The sequence below is a fragment of the Ascidia mentula genome, chromosome 2 (assembly GCF_947561715.1).
Source record: "Ascidia mentula chromosome 2, kaAscMent1.1, whole genome shotgun sequence".
Classification (NCBI taxonomy): Eukaryota; Metazoa; Chordata; class Ascidiacea; order Phlebobranchia; family Ascidiidae; genus Ascidia; species Ascidia mentula.
The window spans coordinates 14,206,797-14,234,571 of NC_138567.1; the positions used below are offsets into that span (position 1 = coordinate 14,206,797).

At 37.9% G+C, this 27,775-nt stretch overlaps 1 protein-coding gene across 1 annotated transcript; it reads right to left on the reverse strand.

Moving 5' to 3' along the window:
* Nucleotides 1-583: 583 nt before the first annotated feature.
* On the reverse strand, nt 584-27,745 carry LOC145890212 (transient receptor potential cation channel subfamily M member 2-like). Its single transcript, XM_082981240.1, has 38 exons — nt 27,652-27,745; nt 27,510-27,592; nt 26,679-26,856; nt 26,347-26,450; nt 26,116-26,184; nt 25,073-25,205; nt 24,924-24,997; nt 24,714-24,843; nt 24,270-24,407; nt 23,877-23,944; nt 23,576-23,753; nt 23,214-23,314; nt 22,932-23,000; nt 22,399-22,525; nt 22,272-22,345; nt 22,051-22,192; nt 21,665-21,823; nt 21,491-21,606; nt 21,239-21,402; nt 20,609-20,657; nt 20,170-20,337; nt 19,740-19,907; nt 19,057-19,216; nt 18,886-19,004; nt 18,562-18,705; nt 18,223-18,338; nt 18,034-18,163; nt 17,293-17,476; nt 16,859-17,012; nt 15,720-15,892; nt 15,392-15,533; nt 14,439-14,569; nt 14,230-14,312; nt 13,954-14,144; nt 12,064-12,256; nt 11,488-11,631; nt 11,310-11,423; nt 584-748 (listed from the first exon to the last, which is right to left on the reverse strand). Exons 1-38 carry the CDS (start codon nt 27,743-27,745, stop codon nt 584-586), a joined length of 4,929 nt encoding a protein of 1,642 aa, XP_082837366.1.
* Between the last annotated feature and the right edge of the window lie 30 nt (nt 27,746-27,775).

The following is a 27,775-nucleotide window of genomic DNA, read 5'->3' on the forward strand; positions in this document are numbered from 1 at the left end:
AATAACCTTGTGAAATATGCATTATTTTGTTTTATTTTTTGACCACACCAGGATTTGAACCTTCAATATCCAATCCCGATCAAGTTTTCTTCTTGGTATATTGGTCATACGGAGAGCGTGATAAATAATCCTCAAGCTACACCACACAGATGTTTTAAAAAATAATGTTCTGTGTCCATCACGCGGATTTGATTCAAAGATGTCCTCTTTCTCTGTGTTATTCAAGATTTTTGTCACCATGGAACCCTTGGAGAAGTTTTCTAATATTGCAGAACACCAGTTCTTATATTTTCCACAAACACGCTCTCCATACATTAGTGTATAGATCAAAGAATTCGTCAGTGTAAAGCAATATGTATTGTTGCTTTTCGCATGATTTAATCTTCAAAGACTCACATGGAAAAAACGTTGAGGCGCAGATTGAAACCAGTCAAATGCGATGCACAATTAAGTGAAAAAAAATCAACTATGGATTGCTAAAGAAATACTAGTTTTAAATTCAACACATACACACGGCCAAAAAAACTTGATGGGTAATTATGGGGAAATTTACAGGTTGGATAACACAGCAGATCAAAGAAAGTCATGTCAAGTCGTTCATCAAAAATCTTTCTTCTTTGGTTTCAGAAGGCTGGAAATACGCTTTTCGCATCCCGGCAACTTTTTTAATGTAGTCTTCGTGGCTCGCGAACAACTCCAGTGACTTCTCGATTTGTTTCCATTCGGCGCCTTTTGCATCTACACCAGGCTGCGAAGCAACGAACAACCAATATTAACAACCCATATTTGGATGAAACCGGATGACGCATAACTCTATGGTTCCCCAAGACTCCACCAAACACACCTCACAAAATTTATCCGTAATATGGAGTTTTACGCCCTTTGTTGCATTCTTTAGCGCTACTAACATGTTAGCTACAATAGGTTGGAACAATAGTAATATGACGTCACAGGAACTACACATATTTGAGCGTTAAAATTACATACGTATTTTGACAAATAATTTATTAATGTTGCTGTTATTGGTGACACCAAGGCAATTTACCGTCTCATTCTTTTGACCACAAATAAATTTTCTGCAGTGTTTCCCATTTTAAAACTTTAAACGTCGATATCTCAGGAAATACGCAATCAATTTTAACTTGGCTGCTCTAAATTCGCCATTACCAATAAATTTAAATGTATAACATGAAAAATGTCTGCTGGGGCATAATATACTCACAGACACAATCAGGTCGCCAAGCACTTTTCCATTTTCGTCATGGCAATTCATCACTACAGATTCAATCCAGCTGTTGTCCGTGTTGCGATGATCGTCTGCGTAATCTCGGAATACCTGTTTATAATTGTGTCGTCACAATTAAAGATGATACAGTACAAAAAAAATTTCCTTTTTTACCTCAGTGTCGTTTTTTTCCAGGAACGTCTTTAGTTTTTTTCTCAGTTCCTCGTGTTCCATACCACGAATTTTATATTTTACTTCCTCCTCAAATTTGCGTAGTAGAGTTTCAGTTATTGTCTCTCCAGGGTGGACCATCCCCTGATAAAAACAAAGTGCAAACATGGACAAATACTATCTAATTTATCTGTCTTATTTACACAAACACGCAGGTGGTTCAAACCGATAAGCGATACTATTGCCATAGTGAAGTGAAGTATCGTGAGTTAATATCGAACACACCTACCCCGGGTATCGCCCAATGTCCAGTGTCTTCACGTTGAATGGCGATGAATTCCAAGACTCGTTTTCCTTCAATTTCTAGATCGTTACCATTGTCTTCCTTCACCCATCGAGTTACAATGGGGTTAACAGCATAATTGGGTCCGTACCTTCCGAGCAGGCCCCGGCCCCAGATACCAGTGCGACCAATGGGATTTCTGCATTTTATCTATACGGTAATTTACTGCAATTTTTCGTTCTAAGTCTGTTCCAATTTGGACTGTTCAATCGTTATATACCGCAGAGAAATAAAACAGTAAAACAGAACAGAAATTTTATTGTCGGAAATAATTTTGCCAAACAAGAGTAATATTGCACACATGCAACAATTTTTTTATTCGAGTATACCATGATTAATTTGCGATTTGTGTAAAAATGCATGTATGTAACTTAACAGTTTCGAAACCGCTTTAACAATGTTGTGTTGAAATATGTCTCATTTCCCTTTATCCAAAAAAAAAACAATTAGAAAAACATGATGATTACCTTGGTAGGTTGTTGACAATGAGATATTTCCCCATGTGACTTCGTCTGTCCACTTTGTAGTGAGAATCGTATGTGTTGAACTGAGGACGCAGATTCACTACAATGTCTTCTAGTGGTGGATCAGCCCAGGGTGGTTTTATCGCAACATTTTTGGACGTGTAAAATTTTGGTTTGTACGACCCCATTGAGATCTGGTAAAGTCGTTTGAACAACGTAACGTGATAGTTCTAAAAAAATAAGTAAAAATTAGATTTTCTTACCGTCCAAGATACTAAGATCTCGGGAACATGAAACCGATCCGCGTTGCTTTGTGGATATGGACTCTTCAGCGCCTTCACGTGGACTGGAAAGGACAAAAATCATCTTTCTAATTTACCGAAACATAATTTTGATTAAAAACACTGTTCTGATATTTCTATTCAAAAATCTGTGAAGTAGCAGATGAAGCGAAAAAAATCGTTTCTTACCAATTTGTTTGAGATTTTTTGGAACTGTATTGTTGTCTTGCATCGCCTGCATCATCCACCGTAGAGACTCGCTCACTTGTCCCAAAGATATATTAGGTGCCAGGTACCAGGGTTTGGGTTATAATGTCCTACTGTATATGGTTTAGTTTGTAATGTCTTTAACAACAGTTTAACAACAAAACTTATATTTATTTTAATATAACAATAGTTTAAAGTAACATTTCCACACCTGCATCCACAGCTATGTGAACTAGATGTTTTATGAATCTTGTATGCCATGATTTCTTTTTAAAGTCCCGAGCTCCACCAGTTATAGAAACAATAATAAACATACCAAATAAGTCCATTGTCTATTGAAATATTTGTATTAGCGTACATATACATGTTGTAAGTACATATGCATGTTGCTAGGGCGAATTTGATCAAGTTTCAGGCAATTTTGTGGGGTTTTGGACGTTTTGAATCAGATAACTGTATTGGTGTCCTGTGTAGAAAATTGAACTAAAAAGACAGCAAAAAGTTCAGGCTCTATTTACAGAAAAATGAATCGTCCATTCATTTTACATAAAAGATCCATCCATCATTTACGCATTTCGGTCAAAATTGGTCGCCGGACATGTACATTATTGACCCCTGGAGGCATTTGATCCCCCCCTGTTGGACATTATTTGGGGCAAAAAAGAAACAAACAATAGAACTGGATTTTGCATAAAAATTAATCGTTCAAGTATCGCAACTATTTAGGTCCATCTCTCCTGCACACAATGTCACTTAAATTATTTGCTGAATAATTGCGTAAGCAACCCTCCAAGGCTGTGTATGCCCCGTGTAGTTCATAATCTTCCAGGAGACTCAACAAATCCTTTGCAGGGCTACTGTCCCATCCGGGAGCAATAGCTTTTTTAACTCTGTAAGTCACATGACTTAGCAACGATTATCGGAAAACAAGCCGAACAGTCGCCAGATGCATTACAGCAGAGGTCCTTGAAAACTGGATTTCTTGCAAAATGATTTACTGCAGCGCTACACGCGTTTTATTGAAGAACTACTATCTTAACCAATGTTTTTTTCGCCTGTCTTTGCCTGCATCAGTGTGACGTCAGACCCAATGTTAAAGCGAAGTAGGAACCATGAATACGTTGATGACATACATTTATATTTGTACACAACGATGTCAGATGAATGTTATGATGCATTCATACCAATTTCAAAATGTATGTTCAAAACTTTGTGAATAGCAGGATATGTATACTTGACCCAAGCAAATACACCTCAGGCCTAACGTTACGACTTACATAGGTTGTTGTGCAACATCAATTGCCTCGGTTGCCTAATCACGTCACTGGAACGCATATATGTTTATCCTCGAAGGGGATAGTCATTTTTCCATTTCGTTACACCTCGCATTATGTATATCTCACAATTTGGCCACTATGGGTTGATATATTAAACGATGATGTAGATTGCCTTTGAAGAAATTGTATCGTGCACACAGTGCGAGGTATAGACAATCCACTTTAACGTTTAACAAAGCAACCTATCGTGGACACTGTGCAAGATATATGTAATCTACTCCAACGTTTAACACAGCAACCTATCATGGACACAAAGCGAGGTATAGGCAATCTACTGTAACGTTTAACAAAGCAACCTATCGTCGACACATTGCAAGGTATAGCGAAAACGGAAATTGGTTTAAATTAATATTAACCCTTACATGATTAACAAATATATGTCGTCCCTGATTGCTGCGACAGTCAAGTGTTTAGACAACCGACAACTTATGTTGGGCGACAACTTATACTGGGTTACAGATAACTGCCCCGGGGGCCTCATGAGGAAGACTTTTTACCTGCTTTTCTTCAAATATTTTCTGTCGGTCATGAATCGCTCCCCAGGCTGTTATTCCAATTACTACAACCTGTGAAAAATATACTGATTTGTGTTTCTATATATTAACACAGGAGCTGCAAAATCATTTCATTGAGTAACTCATAAAAAAACAATCAAACTGATTGCTACTAACATTTTCGGCTTCATTTAGCGACTTTCTTGTTTCAAAGAATTTCTGCACTGCCTTTCCAACATGTTTCGTCACACCATAGTTGGTCCCACCAGTAATAATCCATGCTCCTGTTTAAAGCACCCGGTCAGTACTTGTTAGTTTAAACTAGTTCGTTTCCTTACATAGCAATGGTTTTGACTGTATAGTTTAGCAATAAAAGCAATATTTTATAGCTAACAAGTTTTGTTGTTAAAGACACCTGTATCCACAGCTATCTCAATCAGACGTTTTAAAAACGTGGTATGCCACTCTTTCATCCTAAAGTTCTGAGGTACATCAGTTATAGAAACAATGAGCTTTGGTTGTTTGAGTTTCCATTTGTTTATGATGTAGTCGTACACTTTACCAACTTCAATATCATGTCGCACCTTGATTAACTGTTAAAATAATACGAGTTAGTAGCCTATGTACATCGACTACTTTTAGTACAATGTGTTTGGGATAAGTTATATTTGTCATTCCTGCAAATTAACATATTTCGTGATAAAACGCCACGCAGCACAATAAATATGGGTTGGCTCTAAGTCAAAAGTAGTCGTTTATTCGTTTTGTCAACTCGAAGGTTTTGTAGGTGTTGGTCCTTATACGGCGTATGATATTGAAATTAGGGCGTAACGCGTATGGAGAGCAAAAATTTAAACTCTTGTAAAATTCTTTACGTCACAGTTAATGACGTCAAATTTGGTTTGGTATATCGCAAGGTATTATTTAACATTTTTTAAAAACTTTGGTCGGTAGTGTTCAGTTGAGATCTAGGTTAGGCTATGGTGCTAATAGTAAACAAGAATCTTTTATCATAATGTACCTTTTTTTTGATATCAGCCTCCTGCTTTGTTTGATTTTTTTCTGCCTCAATGAATTTAAATTCAGTACCGAGCAGCAGAGATTCTGTAAAAGATTTATTTCAAAGTAAACCTCAAACATTGTATGAACACAAGTTACTTACCTTCGGGTTCTTCACAAATTGGGGAAGTTGAAAAGCTTGTGTTTTGCATACCTCCTGGTTGGGAACGCATAGCAGTCCGCCGTGACGAAAATGGACGGTATTTGTTCGCCATACTGCAACCTTAGCATACTCTTATAGAAGTGCAAATGCTTCTTTTCATGTTTTTTAAGAAGATTATACTATGCTGTAACAAACACATTTTCTTTCTTCCAATAATTACGATTTTGGATAAATAAAAACACAAATCGAAAGCATCAAGCAGGAAACTCTGTGCTTACCTTTTATACTAGAGTGGCAACACTTACTTCAACTTATCAGTTTACACTAGTTCCTAACGAAACAAAATATTTCCTAACTAAACAAGTATGAACTGCACACAAGGAGGGCATAAATAAACATAAATTTGTAAATGAAGCAAAAAAAAACAACCATAAGAACGTTCGCTTTTCTGGACTTCCTACTTTAAAAAGTTATTTCGTTTAGAGTCGTTTTGTAATTATGGTTTCTCGTTTCTTCATTTTATACACGCGCTTGGTCTCTTTATATCCCGCCCCCGATATTGTAGCGAGGCATTCTATTCATAAAGTAAGTGTGCTCTTGTAGGCAAATTAGTATCCTATAGTAAAAACACGCAGAAGGAAACTTAAGGATTCAGTTACGACACTACTGATATTCATTAAAAACATTACTGCTCTTGGGGTGGACATACGCAAAGCGCTTATTCTTATACTAAATAACTTCCTGTCCGAGAAGTAAGTTTCTGGCAACCCGGGGTGCGATACAGAAACAGATTTGTGTTGACTGGAGTTTCGGAGTTGATTGAAGTTTCGGTCAAATGCGTGAAGCACATGTGCGGTTGGAGTTGAACTTTGCATCAATCCATACATAGGTTAAAATGACAAGGAACGATAAAACGACGAGCACTGCATGGTATACGGATACAGTCGTCCGTGATTAATAGCCTCGCGTTCGTCTTCACCATTACTTGATTATTGTGCAGGTTATTTGTTCAAACTTTTGATTCACGAATGTGTGCTTAATAGGAGAAGTTGGATAAATGATTGTAGCTTAAGATGTTCTTTAGACCAGGTTATAGGCTTCCGGGAGGCGTTAATTCGTGATTTCTTCTTCTAACGACGTCCATGTCCCAATGCACTACAGGAAATGTTGTTTGATTTGTTTACGTGACTTAAAGGACCAAAGTCTCGCTTAACACTGCGGAGTTTCGGTAAAACCGCACAGCACGACCTTCGTAGCCATGAGGTAAAGGTTTTTCGATTGCGAAAACTGGACTTTGTGTCCATTGTTGTGCACGTTATTGAGTGTTGTTTTGCCTGATATGTATGTCACCTTTTTCCACTAAACATATTAGTTTGACGGCAATTTGTTTATTTTTTTTGTTACGGGAGCTGTTTTCTTCTCCACACCGCTTGGTTACAAATCCAAATTAGTTGACCGTGACGAACGCAACCATGTCTTATCCACATTCTGAAGCAAAACCCACACCTTTCTGCAACAGTCACTACTTCGACGAAATAAAACCATCGAATTAACAGCATTACATCGAGCGCATTATTTAGTTTTCAATAATGTTATATATGATGCCTCCTTACACTAACATGAAATATTGTATTACAAAATAGTTCCAATGTAAACTTAACAATTGTGGTCCGCACAAGGACGCCATAACTGCGCATAACTTACAAACAAGAACAGCAAGTTTTCTTTTGAAAAAAGCTACCTTATGCCACCCAGAAAATAAGCGCTGGGCAACCTCGCATGTATTTCTTTCATACGAAAGGAAGAATGTAGATGGGATAAAGGTTTCATGCAGAATTTCCTCAGACTTTTGGCATTCAGCTTGACAACAGACAATTTTCCTCGCAATTTTTACTCTTCGCAAACAGTTATTCGATTTAATGCAATTGACTAACTAGACTCTTTGGGACTCTCCTTTCTTGTACGAACTTATTTCGCTCTACTGTCGTATATTACGAGCCTGTAGTAAAAGAATGCGAATGTAGACTAAGATTCGGTTGTGAAACTATTACCATCCATTTTAAATACTTCTGTGCGTTGGGTTAGCCTACTCAAAGTGCTTATGCCGAAGAAGTGAATTACTGTCCAAGAAAGTGGATTAAGCGTAACTCAGAGTGCGATAAAGAAATTTACTTTGGGTTGACTGAAGTTTCGGTCTAACCGCTTTCTTTGAAATATTGGATGAATGTTTTGGAGGGTGCTGAGTGCTTTGCCCCACCGGAAAGCGAAAAATAAAGTACAGACTTCTGGGGCCGAAGAAATGGAAACACAAAAGTCACGCAAACCTGTTTCAAACTCTTGATTTTTTTTCCAACGACGCCCATGACCCAGTGCTTTACAAAACATTATGTTTGATTTGTTTGCGTGACTTGAGCGAGACTGAACTGTTGACCTTTTCTGCTGGAGTTTCGGTAAACTGCATAGCACTTACTTTCAGGCACACACGACCTTCGTAACCGTAAGATAACAGTTTTTCGATTGGGTAAACTGAACTTTGTGACCGTTTGTTTACTCGACTCATGTAAAGAGCAATTTGTCGGTTGTCTTTACGACATACGGTAGCAAAAACCAACACCTTCTTCCAACAGTTACAAATTAAGTGAAATCAATCAACGAAATCCAATCAACAACATAACACAAGGCACATTACTTGCTTTTTACGTTTTATTCCAAATGTTAGATGTAGGTTAAGGTTACACAAAAGCCACTCTAAACTGTTTCTTTTTCTCAATGTTTCACAACTCCCATGTCCCCTGTGCATTACAGGTGATTTTGTTTGATTTGTTTACGTGACTTGAACGAGTCAAGGCTGTGGTCCGTTTGACTACTGGAGTTTCGGTAAAACCGCAAAGCACTATGTACCCTCAGTCTTTGCAGCCATAAGATAAATGTTTTTCGATTGGGGGAACTGAACTTTGCATCCGTTGGTTTACTGCTCGAATGAGCAATTCGTCGTTTTTTGTAAACGTTGCCTGATAGCTGCGTCTCTTTTTCCTCAAACCGTATCAAATTTTGAGCAGTGTTTTTATAAATTTCGTGAAGATAATGTGCATGTGACGATGAACTGTTTTGATAAAAGCGACTAGTTTAACTCTTTATTAACCTTTATACAACTTATTAGCGACCACAACAAACTTGAATCACGTTAGGGTGAACAATAGAGACCAGCGTTTTAATCTCAAATTATATTGCTTACTGCTTTAACAAGCACAGAGACATTGATACTAGCATAGCTGTTGAATTCCAGAGTAAGACAAGCAAACGATACTTTCTCTAAATATGACACCTTTGGTTTTCTCAACTGGATTGTTTTGTTCAAAGAATTTATTCTGAATATCATTGCAAAATTAGTCATTATCTAACAGATGGTGAAACTATTCGTTTTTAATACAATGTCATTGTGTGCAAAGCATTCAAATTTATTTACGCAAACCTAAACAGGAGCACAGAGGAATTTTGCAAACACTGAAAACACTAATAAAATTATCGTCATGCTAAAATATGATAGAGTTGAATCATGTTTATACTGTCCAAAAAGTTAATTTCATCACTTTAATATGGTGATCGACAAAACCACACCCTATTGTTCACTACTCAAAACCTGTTCAAGCTTGGATATTAACGACTACAAAGAAGAAACTGTTTCAGTGCCACATGTGCGACATATCACACTCCCGAAGTTTCAATGTACATGCTCGTTTCTCGTGCTTGCTTACGATTGTCGATCGTTTCACGCGATAGCCCAAAGCTATGTCGATGCCCAGTACTACCACTGTCACCTTCGCAAAAGCTTTCATTTTTCATTTGGTTGTTGATTTTCAGAACCCCTGCACATTTCCTCCAGAAGCTGCCCACAGCATACGTCCAAACTTTGGGCCAGTTTTTTTTGGACATATCACCGCCTACGCATAATTTCTTTCCATGGTCAATCCAATGGCTCATTGTCGAGCGCTTTCACCCTCATGGCAAGTTTACCAGTTTGGATGTCGAATTACCCTTGGCATCCGGACCACCCGCAAAGACGACATGCAAGCTTTCTCAGCTCAGTTGGAATACGTCTATTCCTTGCTAGTTCCACGTAAATTTGGGAAAACCCAACTTGAGTCTTGATTCGACAACAGTTGTTTGCGAGTAGTTCGCAAAACACAATTGTTTTGCGAGTAGAAGTAGTTCGTGAGCTGCTACTAATCCTAATGTCGCGCCACGGTAATGTGCAGGTGGTATTACCTTCGAATGCAGGTGATATTTGCCCATAAGGAACTTCTAATGTGACGTTACGCGCAAATCCCACAAAACCGTCATAAGGATTGTCAAGGTGGTGCTTGACAATCGTACGACGGTTTTGTGGGATTTATGAACTTCCTGTTCTTGTTTTTATCCGCTGGTAATTAAACTACGTGGTTCAAGTTGAATTTTTGTTACATTTTAAAAATATTATGGGACTAGTTCATTCCGAACTATTCCAGTAATGTAAACAAAGTGTATGTTTAACTGTACTCTGGTCCGGGCTAGACTGTAGCTGAATTAAGTGCGCACGCTTTTGTTGCATGCATGTATATGGCATCCATAAAATAATGTCCGTAATCATTGTTAATGACGTAGCAGTAAATTGATATATCATCGTATGTAGTACATTGTTATATATAAATCGTATTATATCTCCCAGTGACTTTCTTGGGGCGTGGGTGTTTTCATTTAGCTGACCGTGGATCTAACGTTGTTAAAAATGCTTTCTAACTTTTCCAATTTCTTTTATCTGGATATGTTTTTGACAATTCCAGGCAATTTGGAGATAGTTTAATGTACATTTTAAGTTAAGTTCAAAACAAATTAAGTTCAGAAATACATTTGACTTAAAACAGTAGCCACATAAATGATTTGGTGGTCAACGTTGAGACGCAGATTGAAACCAAAGAAATGCGATGCGCAATTAAGTGCAAAACATCAACTATGGATTGCTAAGGAAACACTATAGTTTTAAAATCAAAGGCGAACAACATACTCGTTCAAAATAAGTTGATGGGTAATCATGGGGATTTTTACAGGTTTGATAATACATAGCAGATTAAAGACAGTCATGTCAAGTCGTTCAAAGTCAATCTGCCTTGGTCGCAGAAGGCTTAGAAATACGCTTTTCGCATCCCGGCAACCTTCTCGATGCAGTCTCGGTGGCTCGCAAACAACTCCAGCGACTTCTCGATTCGTTTCCATTGGGCGCCTTTTGCATCCACACCAGGCTATAAATAACCAATTTTAACAAGCCTTATTTGGAGGAAACAAGACGTAGTATGACGTCACAGGAACTACATATATTTGCGTTATTGCATTCCATTGTTTTGGTGAACATAGGCGTTAAAACAAACTACGTAAGTAATTGACAAAAAACGCATCTTTTTATAAGCAAATAGTGACACCAAGGCAATGCAACTCAGGATACTTTTCACAATGTTATTTTCTAGTGTTTTCTATTTGAAAAGTTTAAACGTCGATATCTCAGGAAATACGCATCCAATTTTAAATTGGCTGCTCTAACTTCGCCATTGCAAATAGTTAAAAATATGCCTTCCTGGGGACTAAGATACTTACAGACAAAACCAGGTTGCCAAGCACTTCGTCACTATCATCATGGAAATTCATGGCGACTGATTCAATCCAGCTGTTGTCCGTGTTGCGATGATCGTCAGCGTAACCTCGGAATACCTGAGGTTGATAGTGACGTCACAACACAAAGAATTTTATAACCAACAATTTAATGCGTTTTCACCTCAATGGCGACGTTGCTTTCCAGGAACGTCTTTAGCTTTTTCTTTAGGTCCTCGGATTCCATATCAGGATTTTCACATTTCACTTCCTCCTCAAATTTGCGCAGTAGAGTTTCAGTTATTGTCTCTCCAGGGTGGACCATCCCCTGGTGAAACAACGTCAAAGTCCTTTTAAAGTGCAATATTGACAAACACAATCGATAATCTGCTTTACTTTGCAGAGTAACTACACCGTGCTTGTCAGGATTTGTGTTTATGTTCACGAGGAGCGCCTTAGAAATTAAAAATGTAAATGGCTTGTTTTTCTTGACCAAATAAGACGCGGTGTTAAACATTTTTAAAACCAATGCTGCTAAAAACAAATGATGCATATTATTGCATTTTGCCTTCAAACAAGGTCATCATCCTGACATATACTTAAAAATATTCTTCAATATCGAAAGATTCTGAAAAGTGAAACAACGTTCGGGATTCATTTGACGCAACATTCACGATAGAGAACAATGGATCACGACACGCAGGTGGTTCAAGCCGATAGGCGAAGTAAAATAGTGTGAATCAAAACCCAACACACTTACCCCGGGTATCGCCCAATCTCCAGTGCCTTTAAGTTTAATGGCGATGAATTCCAAGACTCGTTTTCCTTCAATTTCTAGATCGTTGCCATCGTCACCCTTCACCCATCGAGTTACTATGGGGTTAGCAGCATAATTGGGTCCGTACCTTCCGAGCAGACCTCGGCCCCAAATTCCAGTGCGACCAATGGGATTTCTGCAATATATCCACACGGTAATTTACTGCGATTATTTGGTTTTAAGTTTGTTCCAGTCCCGACTGTTCAACATTAGATACTGCAGTGAAATGAATATAACTCTCCAAAAAGTTTCATTGTCGTTAATAATTCGGCACGAACCAAAGTAACATTGCCCAGAGAACAATTTTATAAATCAGATGTACCTAGGTGGTTGCAGCTTTATTGTTAGCTACTCACAAAAGAGACAAAAACACGCGCACAGCAGTTTTCAAAAGGCGAAAAATACATGCTACGCTTCGGTGCACACGGTTTGTTCCACGTTCAACAAGGTCGCCACAGGACTTGTCGTCACGCCTGGTAAAGTTCTTGTGGGTGTACATGACCCGAGGTCTTCCCGGCGGCCAGGGGCGCGCGACATGAACTGGCACGGACAAGTCAATGTGCGCTGATTTCAGGCGATCGATGATTACGTTTTGTTATCGACCGCCAAACCTTTGGGCCTCTCGCTGCAACACATTGAAGGGGCCATGATCGCACTTTTAAGGTGACGATGGAAACTCTCGACTATTCCATTTGCTTGTGGATGATATGGCAGCTGTGCGATAAGACTATACGACTGCACCTCGTCTGTTTGTTGAGCAGTTTTGCGTTTGTGCTGCATTCAAATCAAACATGTATTGCACTGACTTCTGCGCCTGTCGATGGAAACATTTTTGCTGGAATTGTGATCCCACATAAAGAATATGCCGGTTGGTTTCCCGGTTGCCTCGGTCATTACAGCCAACTGGCTTTGGAGTTTTCATGGAAGGTGGGCAGCATTGTCATGCTTTTGCACGAAACGTTTATGCCACGTGTTTGCCGCTTAGAAAAACTCTGCCTACAGAAAACTTAGACTTTGTGGTTTGTGCCTGCCACAATAAATTGGCACGCTTCGCCAAATCCCGAGGACAAGCAATATCCCCACTTGAAAGAACAAGACGAATGTCTTTTGACATGTGTTGTAAAAACAAGTGACAGAAACAGAAAGCACGTGTGATGATCAGCTAACAAAGCCAGCATCTCGTACATAAACGCTGATGGCTGTCGATCGCCAAAGGGAGGTAAGTTGAATAAGCGTGGTTTTCTCCAGGCGAGAAAGGTCTAAAGTGTCCAGCAACCATGCCTTGTTGGCTGCACACTTTTTTCAGGTTGCCGTTCCATCATGTCTATGTATCGACGCTTCGTGTCTTGGTTTAGTGCAGACACCACGTAGTTGAACCTTGTTTCGTCAGTGTTTATATTTCTTAGTGGGAATTGTGCTTCCACTTGGTGCAGCCAAACACGTGGCTGACAGGGCGGAAATGGAGGTAGCTTGACCGTAACAGAATTTTCCGATCCCACCTTGCGTGTCAAATTCCAACAGAAAATCGTTGTTGGAAAGCGAGGTCACCAGTAAAAGCGGTTGCAACTTTATTTTGAACATCTCAAAAAAGAGACAAAAACACACACGAACAGCAAGGCTAAAAATACATGCGAAAACGGCACACTTCACGCTTCGGTGCATACAGTTTGTGGCGCGTTGAATGTGGTCGCCACCACACCATGATTAATTTGCGTAAACATGCATTTAAGTTAATAGTTTCAAAAACCGTCTTAAGCAATGTTGTCCCACTTCCCTTATGGTTTCTAAAGTAATGATATCTACAAATTACAATTGGAAAAACAATATGTTTACCTTGGTAGGTTGTTGACAATAGGGTATTTCCCCATGTAACTTCGTCTATCCACTTTGTAGTGAGAATCGTATGCGTTGAACTGTGGACGCGGATTGTCTGTAGTGCCCTCTAGTGGCGGATCAGCCCGGAATGGACTTTTCGCAACCGCCTCAGCCGTGTAAAATTTAGGTTGGTACGACGCCATGGGAATCTGCGAAAATAATTTGAAATTTCGCTTTGTGGTCTCAAACAACATAGCGTAATAGTTTTCCGTGACATTGAATTGACTTTCTCACCGTCCACGATACCAAGATCCCAGGAACAGGAAAACGATCCACGTTGCTTTGTGGATATGGACTCGTCAGCGCCTTCACGTGGACTGGGAAAATAGGATAAAACTTATCATTCTAATTTACCAAAACCAAATTTCGAATAAAAATACTGTTCTGATATTTCTAATTTGCTCTTGAACATCTGTGAAGTAGCAGTAAAACTAGTTTCGTACCATTTTGTATAAGATTTTGTGGCACTGTATTGTTGTCTTGCATCGCCTGCATAATCCACTGTAGAGACTCGCTCACTTGTCCCAGGTTCGCTTCCAGCTTCTTCACGCGGTCATCGATCGCACTAACCTGCCTACAAACATCAATTTTACTACAGTGAACCAAATAAAGTGTAAAATAAACCCGATGCAATATTTTTCAAAACTGCGTGCTTAGTTTGCTGTTCCTTTGCAGGAATTCCACAGGCTTTTTACAATGTTGGCCTTAACCATTTTGTGAATTGGGAGGGTGTCGCCCTCTGGATAAAATTTTGGGGCATTTTTAGTGCATATATACTGATAACTTGGGTTGGAATTTTCCATAACGCCCATAAAACATAAAACAATACATACAAATATGAAGGAAATTGTTTTGGTTGCAGCAGTGGTTGCCCACAGTTTTGTTGAAGTTAACATGTTTTTATTTGTTCACGACGTTTCCTGGGTGTGTTATTAAAATGCTGTGGTGGAGTGTAACATAGCGGATATGTTGCCTTCTTTCTGCGTTCTCTCGCTTTGAGTTTCTTTTTTTTAAATGAGGAACGCTTCACAATTTTGCGTTTCTTTGCCTTTGTTCGAATAACTGAAACCATAAAATGGAGGGGGAAGCGCACACGCATTTATAGGAAAGTAAACGCACACAAATGAATCACGCAGAGAAGACTGCGGCACATTCCACGAATTACGCGGCTGTGGCATGCAAGCACACTGTTGCTGCCGTATATATGTAATGAGACGTGACCGCAACACCTGGTTTGCGTTTAGTTTATGACACGCTTGTACAATAAAGAGCAACTCGCTTCAATACGTATTTCTGCAATTGTCAAACAATTTTTCAAATATATAAATAAATTGTGTTACGCATGGGCCCACAGTTTCTTGCATTAGGACACTGAAACAGGGAAGTTTTTTGTCACCTTTCAGAAGAGTCGCCCTTTAAAACATCCCGGTCTTGTTTCCGAGTCGACAAGTTTGGGATATCCTTAGCTTTCTCCAAATATATGTCAGTGATCTGCTTTTCGAATTTGTCCAACTCCCTTTTTTCAGCCTTGTCCGCACCTACAAATTGGTCGGACGTTTCAAAAGATGTTGGAATTTATTCCATACAAGAACAATGTATTTATATGAGAGATTGATAAATACTTCAGAATGAAGTACTTATGAAGTAGGAAACGTATATTATCATTAATCAATCAAATTGGGTTGAATCAAAATAAGGCTTCGGAATCACCGGCAAAACATAACCTCGTTTGTTTGTTGTGCATGGGTCGCACAATATGAGCTCGAAAGACTTCAAGAGATACCAAATTACACTGAATGGAGCTGGCAGAGGTGGTCGGGTTCGATATTCTTCGATCAGTTGGTACTGATGGAACCTCCAAATGGCAACGTTTCCTTCGACCTTGGTAAACGTATAGCTAAAAAAAAACATATGATTCATTGTTACCAACGCATCAAGCCTTATTAACCAAAATGTGACGATGAAATATCACGCATCAAAGCCTAAATCCCATCATCATGCAAATCGAAAATGTTTATTCTACGTCTTTATTGTGATCGGTTTCTTGTTTTTTGGCCATCAGCTTATTTTATTGGTGAAACCAGGCTTTACAAGGGAAGATGCATCCGATAAGACGTAACAGAGTCAAAACAAATGTAGCTCTCGTGGGATCTCTCAAAATAATTTTCAACGAGTAATTTTATTTTTCTTTTATAGGGGTAAAACAAGGGGTTTTAACTTACACAACTTTTCGTTTTACAATAACTCACAAAACTAAGAGTGGTATTTCATGCAATCGCATGATTGGCAGGATCGCCCTACTGCGCAGGTCCTTACTTGGCGATCACAGCTATCGTATCGGGAACATTAGGTTTACAGGCTTCGCAGCCCAATCATTGCAGCCAAGCTGGACCAGCCACTTTTTCTGGGCTAAACCAGGCTCAACGCCAGGCAAACTTTACATATATAAAGGGAATTTCTGTCACGCCGTTATATATCATATATGTCTATTCGGCATGTCACAACTCCCCAGCAGGGTCGCTACCAACAGTCTCGGACGAGCCGATTTACACTAAAGCGATGTAGCAACATATTTTTAGCATGAAACGTCATTAGATTAACAATACCTAAAGCTCTGGTGCAGATTTTTTTCATTTTTCGCAACGCCTATATGGATATTTTCAGCCTAACGCAAATTTTCTGCCTCGCGACATGTGGTTTGTGAATCGCAATGATTCACTCGGTCGACCAGCAAATCGCCTTAATTTGGATTCAGCTATCTAATAGCACACATTCTATAACCCCGCCAGTTGCTTATGTATAGCCATGTGTCGGTAGTTAGTTATTACAATCATAACATGAACCCGCAAATATTTTACGGTACCTGAACATGGCGATAAGAAGGTTAAGAAGTAGGATGTTGGCTAGCAACATGTAGAAGGCTGAAATCACTGCAACCGCATCTTGTTGCTGTGGGCAACGCTGGTAACCGGCATTTAGCAACGTCTGGTTGTTCGTGCACTCGAACGATGAAGAAGCTATAGTTAAACAAGATGATTTCTTTAAAAACTCTTACGACGCTTTAAGAAAAGGAAAACGTATTGGAAACGGTAGAATTTGTTCATATGAATTATTTACTTGCACTTGTCGCCAGTAAATAGAATAGGATAAAACGTTATTCCACATGAACACTCCAGAGGTAAGACCGTTACACACAACAACAAGGTTTAATGATCATGTGCTTGAACATCGATGATTTGACAAAAGTAAATAATTAATCAAGTAAATTTTGTCTCCACTTAAGGAAAAACTACTCACCCGGGTCGTAGTTTATTTCATCGAGGAAAAGCTCGCCATATATTTGCCAGTAAGGTTTGTAGAAGATGCCTTTGATGCCTGACCAAATTCTTGTTTCGTTCGGGTAAAGCATTCCCTGACTTGTCACTCCGTATGCGAATAGAAAGATGGCCACGATGACGACAAAGAACCAAAGATCTTTCAACTTGTGAAATAAAAACAAACATTAAAAACACTGTTTTTATTTTCTAAACAATCGTATGTTATTTTTCAAAAAAATTCAGCAATCACACAAGAATGGAAATTTGTCTGGTGAAACAATATTACAAAAACCATTTCTCAAATGCGAACTTTCTAAATGGAAAACTGTCCAAATGACGTTTTTTAAAACGAAAAACATGATTTCAGAGGTATAGAGAAATAATATTAGCGAAAGCTACAGAAAATGTTTGGTATCTAAGATTCAGGCATCAACGTGGAAAGGGCGTCCCAGATTATCGATCAATTTCCTATTTCTTGACAAAGAGTATACGATAAACAAAAACGTAGTCTAAACCGTCATGTGTTTTTATGCAAAATTAGCTCCCTTTTGTAGTAAAATGATGTAGCTTCACAAAAACATCCTTTTTAAGATTTGAACAGAATAAATAGTGCATTTTAACGCGGAATATCCCAGATATTACAGTTTATAAGACAATGCGCAAAAAATTAGCTGCACGCTTCGATGTCTCTAATTGTGGCAAATCATTAGCTCATACTTACCATATAGCCTATGATAACTATTTTCGGGCCGATAGTTTCTCCTAATGTTATCACTTGCAACAACCGAAGGCAGTAAACAATAAAGGACAGAGACAGGATTAACCGCGAAGGATTCAAATCAGAGTGAAACCTGAAAAAAGATGGTTTTGTTATCATTACTTCCAAAAATCTTACGTCTATGTAACAAACCTTAAAACAAAACCCAACAAGAAGAGCAGTAGAGCCAGAGTATCCATTTTATTCCAGTGATCGGCAAACCAAAACCGAACGCTTTGCAAAAGTTTCTGGTTATTCTGTCCTAAAACCTGTAATAAACCAAATAAATAAAAAAGATTTTTTTTTAATATGAACGAGTTATAATTAATTTTATTGCTACATAACAGAAGGAATAAACTTTGAATGTCAAACAAAACACAATAACATTTGTAGTAAAGTCAAATCACCAAGAACAAAATAACTGATTGCAGGTAAGAAATGGTTTGCAAATTGCAAGGTCAACCAGCAGCTTTTAGTCAACACAATACAAACCGCGTATATCTCGTCCAAGGAGAGGATCAGTGCCCAAAGTACCAACAACCACTCTGATAAAGACGGAGCCTCTAGTGTCAAAAATGAGCCCGTGTAGGGATGGAAGTTGAATAGTAAAATGTAACTGAACAATATCAGGAACAACTGCAACGAACGATCAAAATTATAAGTTAGTGTGATGAGTTCTTTCAAGAGACATGAAGTTAAAAAACTTAATCGATAGAAACACAATCTGCTCTCTCGTATTCAACAATTTCTTAACTTATGATGTATGGAAATCAAATTGGCAACTCTATAAATACGATTTTCGGGTTAAAAACATACCAGGTGATACATGATGTCAATGATGTATTTAGTGACCGGCGCTTGATAAAAGGCTAAAAACTTTTTAGGCATTGAAACTTTCCTCTTATTTCCACTGCCAGCATTTCCAGCTTCCAAACCTAAAAGTGTTGTTTTTTTAAATTTTGTGAACTTTCATTTTGCCTTTGTTACTTTCGCCAACAGCAACTTCAACCGTTTCGGAGAAATCGATCCAGAAAAGAGGGAAAATGAATGCAACGGCCAACAAAAGGTGTATCCATCCGCTGTATTTCATGTTATTTCTCCACAAACTGGTGAGGTAATTTTGTACAGCCGGGTTGGCCACCATATCCTACAAATTGAAAACAGCCGGGTAAAACGACCTGCAATTTTCCGTACTTGCAGGGCTCATATAGGTTTCTTCATATATAGGTTGCTAATAACTCATAATCTGTTTACTGTATGTTTTAAGACTATTTGGCCCTCCAGCATTCATCGCACGGATACATTGAAAAATGTATACATCAAACCATTACTACAACAGAGCGCATGACGTAACAGTCATAACAGACCAATGGTTTGAAGGGTTATGAACATATAACGTTAGGAAAATGTAGCATTGCTTTTTAGACCTTTAGGTTACAAAGTTGACTTTACTGTTAAAATTATGGCGATTTTTACTGCAATTTGCAATTCTCAAAACACATAAACCAGTTTTTGGTTATTGCTTGAAATATCATATTGCAAAGACGTGTAACCCAATAGGCACAGAAAAAATTTCGGTTTGCATAGATTATGGATTTCAATGTGTCAATCCATTCTCAATTGTATTACTTCGGATTATATTATGACAGAATTCATTTTATCCAACTCACTCTGTCGGAGGCGTCCACTGCCATCTGTAAGCAGTCAAGTCCTCCCCACGTCCGATGTTTTCTTGTCAAAAGTTTCTTCGTTTTCTTTGGGTCATCCTTCGTGCATTGGGTGAGAATATGCTGAGTGATTGACGCGTAGTCCTTGGCGTGTTCGTTCAGACTGTCGCGCTGAAGTCAAGGACAGTATCCGTTAAGTTGGAGGTAAATAGTACCTCTTTATTAACACGTACAATCTTACACTTTATGCTGTCCCCTAACTGTGCTAGAACGGTAATACAAGGTTTTCTATGCGACTTGCAAACGAACGCAATGTTTGTTACAAGTCTTTTCAAAGAACCTACTATTGTTGTGTGTGAATAGTGACGATTGTAAAACAATGTAGTCAGTGCACAGTAGTAATGATATGCAGTTTTTCGACATGCGCTTTTACCAATGTCGTTGCAGAACTCATCTTGGCCATCTTCTTGAGCATTGCTGTCGCTGCAACGGCGGCTGGAAGTCGGTGGTCGGTCATTGATTCCCAAATAACGCGAGCCAATTCCTTTCTGTTCATTAGCACTGACCACTGGAAGATTTCTTTTAGTGTGTCGACTTTTGGCTGTTCCAAAATAATCGTTCAATTTCAGTTAAAAATACTGGCTTGCGTATTTAAGTTAGGTAAAAACCACAATTTTGTCATTTACATTTGACAGTTACAAAAGACTTAGGAAAAAGGCTTCTTAAATATGCAAAACAGACCAAAAAGGCAACTCATTAAACTTACAAGATACATTTAGTGGGACACAAGATATAAGCATATACGAGTATTTCTCAGAAAACTAACAGCAAAACTGTAAATGTGAGCTACACTACAGGCAGTTAAATCCTACCTTGTATTTATGTTCCTCATATGAGAGTCCAAGTAACATTTGCATTACACTGTAATAAGAAATAAAACGAATGTTCTAAGAAACAAGTGTGCAGTTAAAAATAGGTATGTATCAGACGAAAAATGTATTTAGCCTTTTAAAAAACATATTTGGGTCAATCATCAGAGGGAAAAAAGAACTCATCTAAGGAGAAAATGATGATACACTAAATCAACACCCGCTTTGCTATAGTTCAAAACTTCATTTGGTCGCAAGCCATCACAACGTGTTTAGTATAACCCGAAGACTAAATCATGATTGCACCAATGACTGGCTGGGAAAACGTTTTTTAACTTAGGGGTCGCGCCTCCTGGGGAAGTCTCAAAGATCTTACAAGTCTGAGGGGTTACGAAGATTTTGTTTGCCATACAAGCTCACAATTCAAGGGGGTTATAGCAATAATTTTCATTTTTTTGAACATCCCTAATATATAGCCTACGTTATTTTGTTTAACAAAATGGGGCCACATTATTAAGATAACCAACAAATGTTTCATGACATACTTGGCGACTAAGTATACGAAGAATTGTATTAATCTTCCACAGACTGATGTAGGACCTTATTTTGGCTGTTTATTTGGCCTAAAAATACCTGGTCACATCTGCCCAGTTTAAAACGGATTTCTTTTCCAGTATTTGCTTCCAAAGATTCGAAGAAACACAAATGGTTTTGTAAAGATCCATCAATACATCCCATTTTAGTTTGGGTTTAAAATGTGGGTCATCCAGCAAATATTTCACTAATTTGGCATTGTCCTAGAGAAAATAATGTTTTAGACATTAAAAAGGAAACAGCAGATGAAACTGAATATGAATGTTTATATTATCATTAGAAACACTTTACATTCTTAATAGTTTCCACAAATATATTTTCAAGAACTTTCTGCTTCGTATTTGAATTTGCACTAGCGATTCTCCCATGCACAGTTTCATCAATCTCTTCATTTTGTTGCATATTAGCTGTCAAATACAAAAAAAATAAATGCAAGAAACGTCTGTAACTTACAAAGATTTATACCTAGTAGTAGTGAACGAAATACAAAACCATCCTGTTCCTCTGCACTGTCTAGTGTATCAAGTTGAAAAACAGTAATTAAATGCTTTTTCTTCACACATTCCTCAGCCATGAACGTCCAGGAAGAAAGCTCTTCATTCGTGTTCCACTTCATCATGTTTTCTGTTAATAATAACATCAATTAGGTGTCTTTTCACAGAACACTGTATTTAATACTGTGTAGTGTATAAACGCAAATAATGTGTTTCGGCAAAAACTTATGATAATGGCATAAGTTTTTGTCGAAACGAATTCAACATGGCAATGTTAATAAGAGTATGGACCAGTCGTTTGCATTTCGCTAAAATGCAACATAACCGTTCATATGTCCCACAGTCATTCAGATTTACCTTGCAAAAGATCTTTTATTCGATTTTGATTAACTTGTGCTTCCTCTTGACTGGAGCAAAGTGTTGCCAGAATATTTGCCCATTGTCCAGAACCGCCAACCACCACTACTGGAGTTCCTGCCTTCAGAGCTTCATTAGCCGTCTGCAAAGGATGACATACTGTGTAAACATAATATATCATATCAATTATATGGGTAAAATATTAATCAACTCGAAAATACTTTTAATGATCCCGATCCACCCTGCAGAAGAATGCAACACTTTAGAATTTCTTTTCCATTGTCCTTCTTTTTGGCTGGTAATAAAAATAATAAATATATGTTCTATAAATTATAACAAAACACAAACCTATGTGCTTTTCAAAGTTGGCACGAAAGGTTATTTCCTTGCCATACTTCCCTTCTGAACCATCATCAACCATAATAAAATGGGAGTGGTTTTTGTCAAGAACACCTTTTGGATTACTTACATCATGCTGCAATTTTTCCAAACAAGTTTTCTTTATATGTTTTGTACTTTTTTTATAATAACTTTGTCAGTGGGAAATACTTTCTCCACCAAACAAAAGTGGTTGCTGGAGAAATGCTTTAGCTGCCTCCTTGTTTTTTTTAGCAATTGACCCCTAGGTTGGGCAATATATTTGGTTAGAAAGCTAAACAAAACGCAACTGCCCTTCACATAAAATCAAGTCATCAACTCTGACAATCCCCAGGGCTTTTTATGTATCGCAATAGATTAAAAAATCTTTTACTAATCACTTCAAAACCTCGGTAGTATTTCATCATTATACGTTTCATCCAATCGTATAATGATATTTGGTCACAATCCCCACCAATCAATTGCGGCTGTTCGAACTAACTACTAGCTGATCCCCTTTTCACCTGCATTTCTTCAAGTATTTTCTTTCGTTCATGAATTGCTCCCCAGGTGGTTATTCCAAGTGTGACAACCTGTGGAATATATTTATTTATGGTCCTAACTAAGTGTGCTGCTAATGTTTTGCTACAAAAGAAAATGTAAACAATTGTCAAACAGGAAAAACAGTTTTTTTTAACTTACAACTTAATAAACAACATCAACAACCGTAAGCAAATATTGAAGAGAATTATACTGATGTACTATGTTAAACCTATTAGGCTAATGTTCCAGTCCTTGATACTAACTTTTCCAGTCTCTTTTTTTGTCTTGCTGCAATATTCCTCCACTGCTTTGCCAACTTCTGCCATTACACCATAATTTGTCCCACCAGTAATAATCCATGCTCCTGGTCAGAAATTGGTCAAATTTATTAAATTTTATTAGTTGGTTTTCTCACATAACACTGGTTTTGCAGGGTATCTGGATTAGTGAATGATGAAATTGAAATGTCATTTCCACACAGTATGACTGCCAACCGAAAAAGTGTGACAGTAGGGTTTACTTATTAGTTGGGTAATATACATGTGTTACCGATGCTTAGATTGTAATGTCCTACTGCATGGACAACAAAAGGTGTATTTATTTTAAAATAGCTACATTTCCACACCTGTATCCACAGCTATGTGAATTAAATGTTTTATGAATCTGGTATGCCACAATTTCTTCCGAAAGACCCGTGCTCCACCAGTTACCGAAATTATGAGCTTTGGTGGTTTGAGTTTCCATTCTGTCATGATGTAATCGTACACTTCAGCAACTTCGATGTCAGGTCGCACCTTTATCAACTTTCAAGAATAATACAGTTAGTATGCACAGAACAACAGACAACAAGGATCAATATTGTGGGATTTGTTGAACAGTAAAACCTCCAAAATTTAAAATGTTAATAATTAAAATTCATGACACACCTTTTTAATTTTCTGCTCTTTTCTTCCTTCAGCATCAGTGAATGTAAATTCCTTACTCAAGATAGAATCTGTAAAAGCAATTTTATTAAAAAACCTTAGTAAAAATTTCACTTAAAATTAAAGTGGACTTGTATTTGAGTAATTCTGTATTTAAAGTTTGCATGTTGCAGCAGGTCTATTCTTCAAAAGTCCATTGCTGTATAGCAATGACTATTGTTACATCTGATGTTACAATAAACTCACAACGATTTCGAACCATCATTTACAGAACATTTAAGTTTCATTTTTAATAAAGATGACTGTCACACCACACTAATGCGGAAGCATGGATTGAAAACCAACATATAGTTAAAAAAAATAGATCGTACTTATTAGGCATTCCTAGATCCATACCTAGCAGTAACGATTTGAAACACAAATTATGTGTGTGTAGTATATCAATGGGAATGACTGTAATTAAATGTTTCTTCTCGGCACATTCTTCAGCCATTCTTTTGAGCTCTTCATCGTTTTTTCCCCTAGTCCGAAACTCTGCCAATATAAAACAGATTTGTTGTATTTTATGAAGCCTTCAGTTGAATATTACAATTTCAATATTCATTTCATGGAGTAAATTAGCAGTATACAAATTGTAAACCAAATTAGAGTTGTAGTAACTTATTGTCTTAATTTTTATTTCAATTGCGAAAAAAAAATATGAAGCTTTTTACAATTTAAAAATCATATGTCCATGAAGAATGAAAATTTTTAGCCGTTATTTCATCCTACAAATATCTGGAATAAGTCTGAAAGCATTATTATATGCCACATAACTATTCAACCGTCATTCAGATATACCAGGAAAAAGATCTTTTATTCGATTTTGATTTCCCTCTTGTTTGGTGAATGTTGCCAGAATACTTTCCCATTGTCCAGAATCACCAACTACGACAACACGAGTTCCTGCCTTTACAGATTCATAAACAGTCTGTAAAACATTATAAAAAATATATAAAACACATATACCTCCAATATAGAATTATATGGGCATAAATCAACTTAAAACACCTTTAATGATCCTGATCCACCCTGTAGAAGTATGCATTTTATTAGAATTTCCTTTTCACCATTCTTTGTTTTGGCTGATAACAAAAATAAAAAATCATTACCCATTACCATTATATATACAATACAATATACTACAACAAATCAGAAACCTAGGTACTCTTCAAATTTGTTGCGGAACGTTGTTTCTTTGCCATACTGGCCTTCTGAACCATCATCAACCAAAATAAAATGGGAGTGGTTTTTGTCGAGAACACCTCCTGCACTTGGGTTTCTTACATCATGCTACAAATTTTCAAACAGGGTTCGTGAAAATATTTATTTAAATTTGATTACACTTGTGCTTGAATATATTTAAAGCTAGTTCTTCTGGAACAGACATGGCCATCATTTTCAGTATTGCAGGCCACTTTTGTATGGAGAATGTTATTGGGTCCACAAACATTTAATTGTTTCAGTTAAAATATACGTTAATGATATGCATCCAAACTGTTGTACGCAATGATGTCAACTGAATGATACACATTGAATTAAATGCTTTAAATACCTGGCGTTCAAGTTTGTGAATATAACAAGATGATATTGGCCCAAGCTAAATATACTATTGGCCACCAATAGGTCGTCGTCCAACATCAATTACCCGGAAAAAATCGGTTGCGATAGGGGGCTATGCACACATACGACCTTGCGGGTGCCGTACGATGTTTACGCCGCGGCTTGCGGCCAAACATACAATGGTTGGCACACTGCAACGATCGCGCGGTGTGTGCGACGATATTTGGCTGAAACGGTCTTGCGGCGTCTGCGATCAAGTAGAAATTTTCTACTTTGCTGCACATCACAATCTATCGCGGACTCTGTTCAAGGTATGCTATAGGCAGTGTACTCTTAACAAAGTTACCTATCAAGGTATGCTATAGGCAGGATTAACAAAGTTACCTATCGTGGACACAGTGCACTATATAGCTCAACTACTCTAACATTGAATAAAGCAACCAATTGTGGACATAGTGCAAGCATAGCGAAAACGAAAATGGTTTCAATTAACATTAACCCTTCCATGAATAAAAATATGTGTCGTACTTGATCGCCGCTGCAGTCAAGTGTTTAGGCAACCGACAACTTATGTTGGGCGACAACCTATATTGGCGGTACAGAAAACTGCTTCGGGGGCCTCGTGAAGGTAACTTTTTACCTGCTTTTCTTCAAGTATTTTCTGTCGGTCATGAATCGCTCCCCAGGCTGTTATTCCAATTACTACAACCTGCGAAATATATTGATTTGGGTTTCTATCTAGTAAGACACAGGAGCTGTAGAATCATTCCATTGATTAACTTATAACCTTATAAACAAAAATCAGCATCTGTAAACTAGCAACAAAAACAATCAAACTGATTTTCTGCTATTTCCAGTCATTGGTTCTCACGTTTTCGGCTTCTTTTAGCGACTTTCTATCGGTGTATTCCTGTACTGCCTTTCCAACATGTTTCATCACACCATAGTTTGTCCCACCAGTAACAATCCATGCTCCTGTTTAAAGCACCCGGTCAGAACTTGTTGGTTTGAACTAGTTCGTTTCCTTACATAGCAATGGTTTTGCAAGTAAACAAAAAAAAAATTAATTCTATGCTTTTCAATAACTCAGGATTAGATTATGATGTTTTCTTGTAAACGAGGTTAAGATTATAAGGATTGACTGTATGGTTTAGCAATAAAGGCAATATTTTATAGCTAAGCAATGCTTGCTATGCAAGACACCTGTATCCACAGCTATTTTAATCAGACGTTTCAAAAACGTGGTATGCCACTCTTTCATCCTAAAGTTCTGAGGTACATCCGTTATAGAAACAATGAGCTTTGGTTGTTTGAGTTTCCATTTGTTTATGATGTAGTCGTACACTTTACCAACTTCAATGTCATGTCGCACCTTGATTAACTGTTAAAAATAAGACGGGTTAGTATGTACATCGACTACTTCAGACTGTACGTCTAATCAGATTGCTCAGAAATTTAACTCGTTTGGCCACACAGGGCATGTCTTTCTACTATCATTGTTCTATTTTAAACGTGCTTATGACGTCACAATTTTATGTAATCGTTGTTGTGGCATCACCAGGTGCCGTACATACAGCATAAGTAGTTAGCTACGTAGAATATAATGTAGGGTTCAGAAGATGCATCACTGGATTCTTCAGAGTCTATAGTTTTTACTCACGACATTATCTGAAAGTACACATGGTGGCTTCAAGCCGTTTAGCGTGATAACGAGCGACCTGGATGGATGTGTTTGATTTGGTCGGCAAACCAAACATAAACGCAACTTTGCACTGAAATTATACTTGCTTAGTTATAAAGGTCATGTCTTTCGATTGATTTTGTTTGACGTGTTTGGCTCCGGCGTTTAACATTGAACAGCGCAATACACGTTAAGGCTGATGCCCACTGCCGTCGCAAGCGCGTCGTAAGGGCCTTACGGTACGACGGTTACGACCGTCAAACAGTTGTATGCCCTGTGTTTGCAGAGTTCAGGATAGCTGAGATATTAGGTGTGGTGCTAAAACCCAACAAGAATCTTTTATCATACTGTACCTTTTTTTTGATATCAGCCTTCTGCTTTTTTTGATTGTTTTCTGCTTCAATGAATTTAAATTCAGTAGCGAGCAGCAGAGACTCTGTAAATAATTTTTTTACAAAATAAACTTCAAACATTGTATCAACACAAGTTACGCACCTTCGGATTCAGAAATTTGTGAAATTGTAAAGCCTGTGTTTTGCACACCACCTGGTTGGGAACGCATAGCAGTAGGCCGTTCTTTGACCGACATACTGCAACCTTCTTATCGTATTGCAAGTGC

What these genes read in the sequence shown, in the direction of transcription:
- LOC145890212 (XM_082981240.1), bottom strand. Translation starts at nt 27,745, where the DNA reads ATGTCGGTCAAAGAACGGCCTACTGCTATGCGTTCCCAACCAGGTGGT. An exon ending in TTGTGGAAACTATTAAGAAT is followed by an intron (nt 21,403 to 21,490) that starts GTAAAGTGTTTC and finishes TATTTTCTCTAG; the next exon opens with GACAATGCCAAATTAGTGAA. An exon ending in GAGATTGGGCGATACCCGGG is followed by an intron (nt 11,632 to 12,063) that starts GTAAGTGTGTTG and finishes TTGTTTCACCAG; the next exon opens with GGGATGGTCCACCCTGGAGA.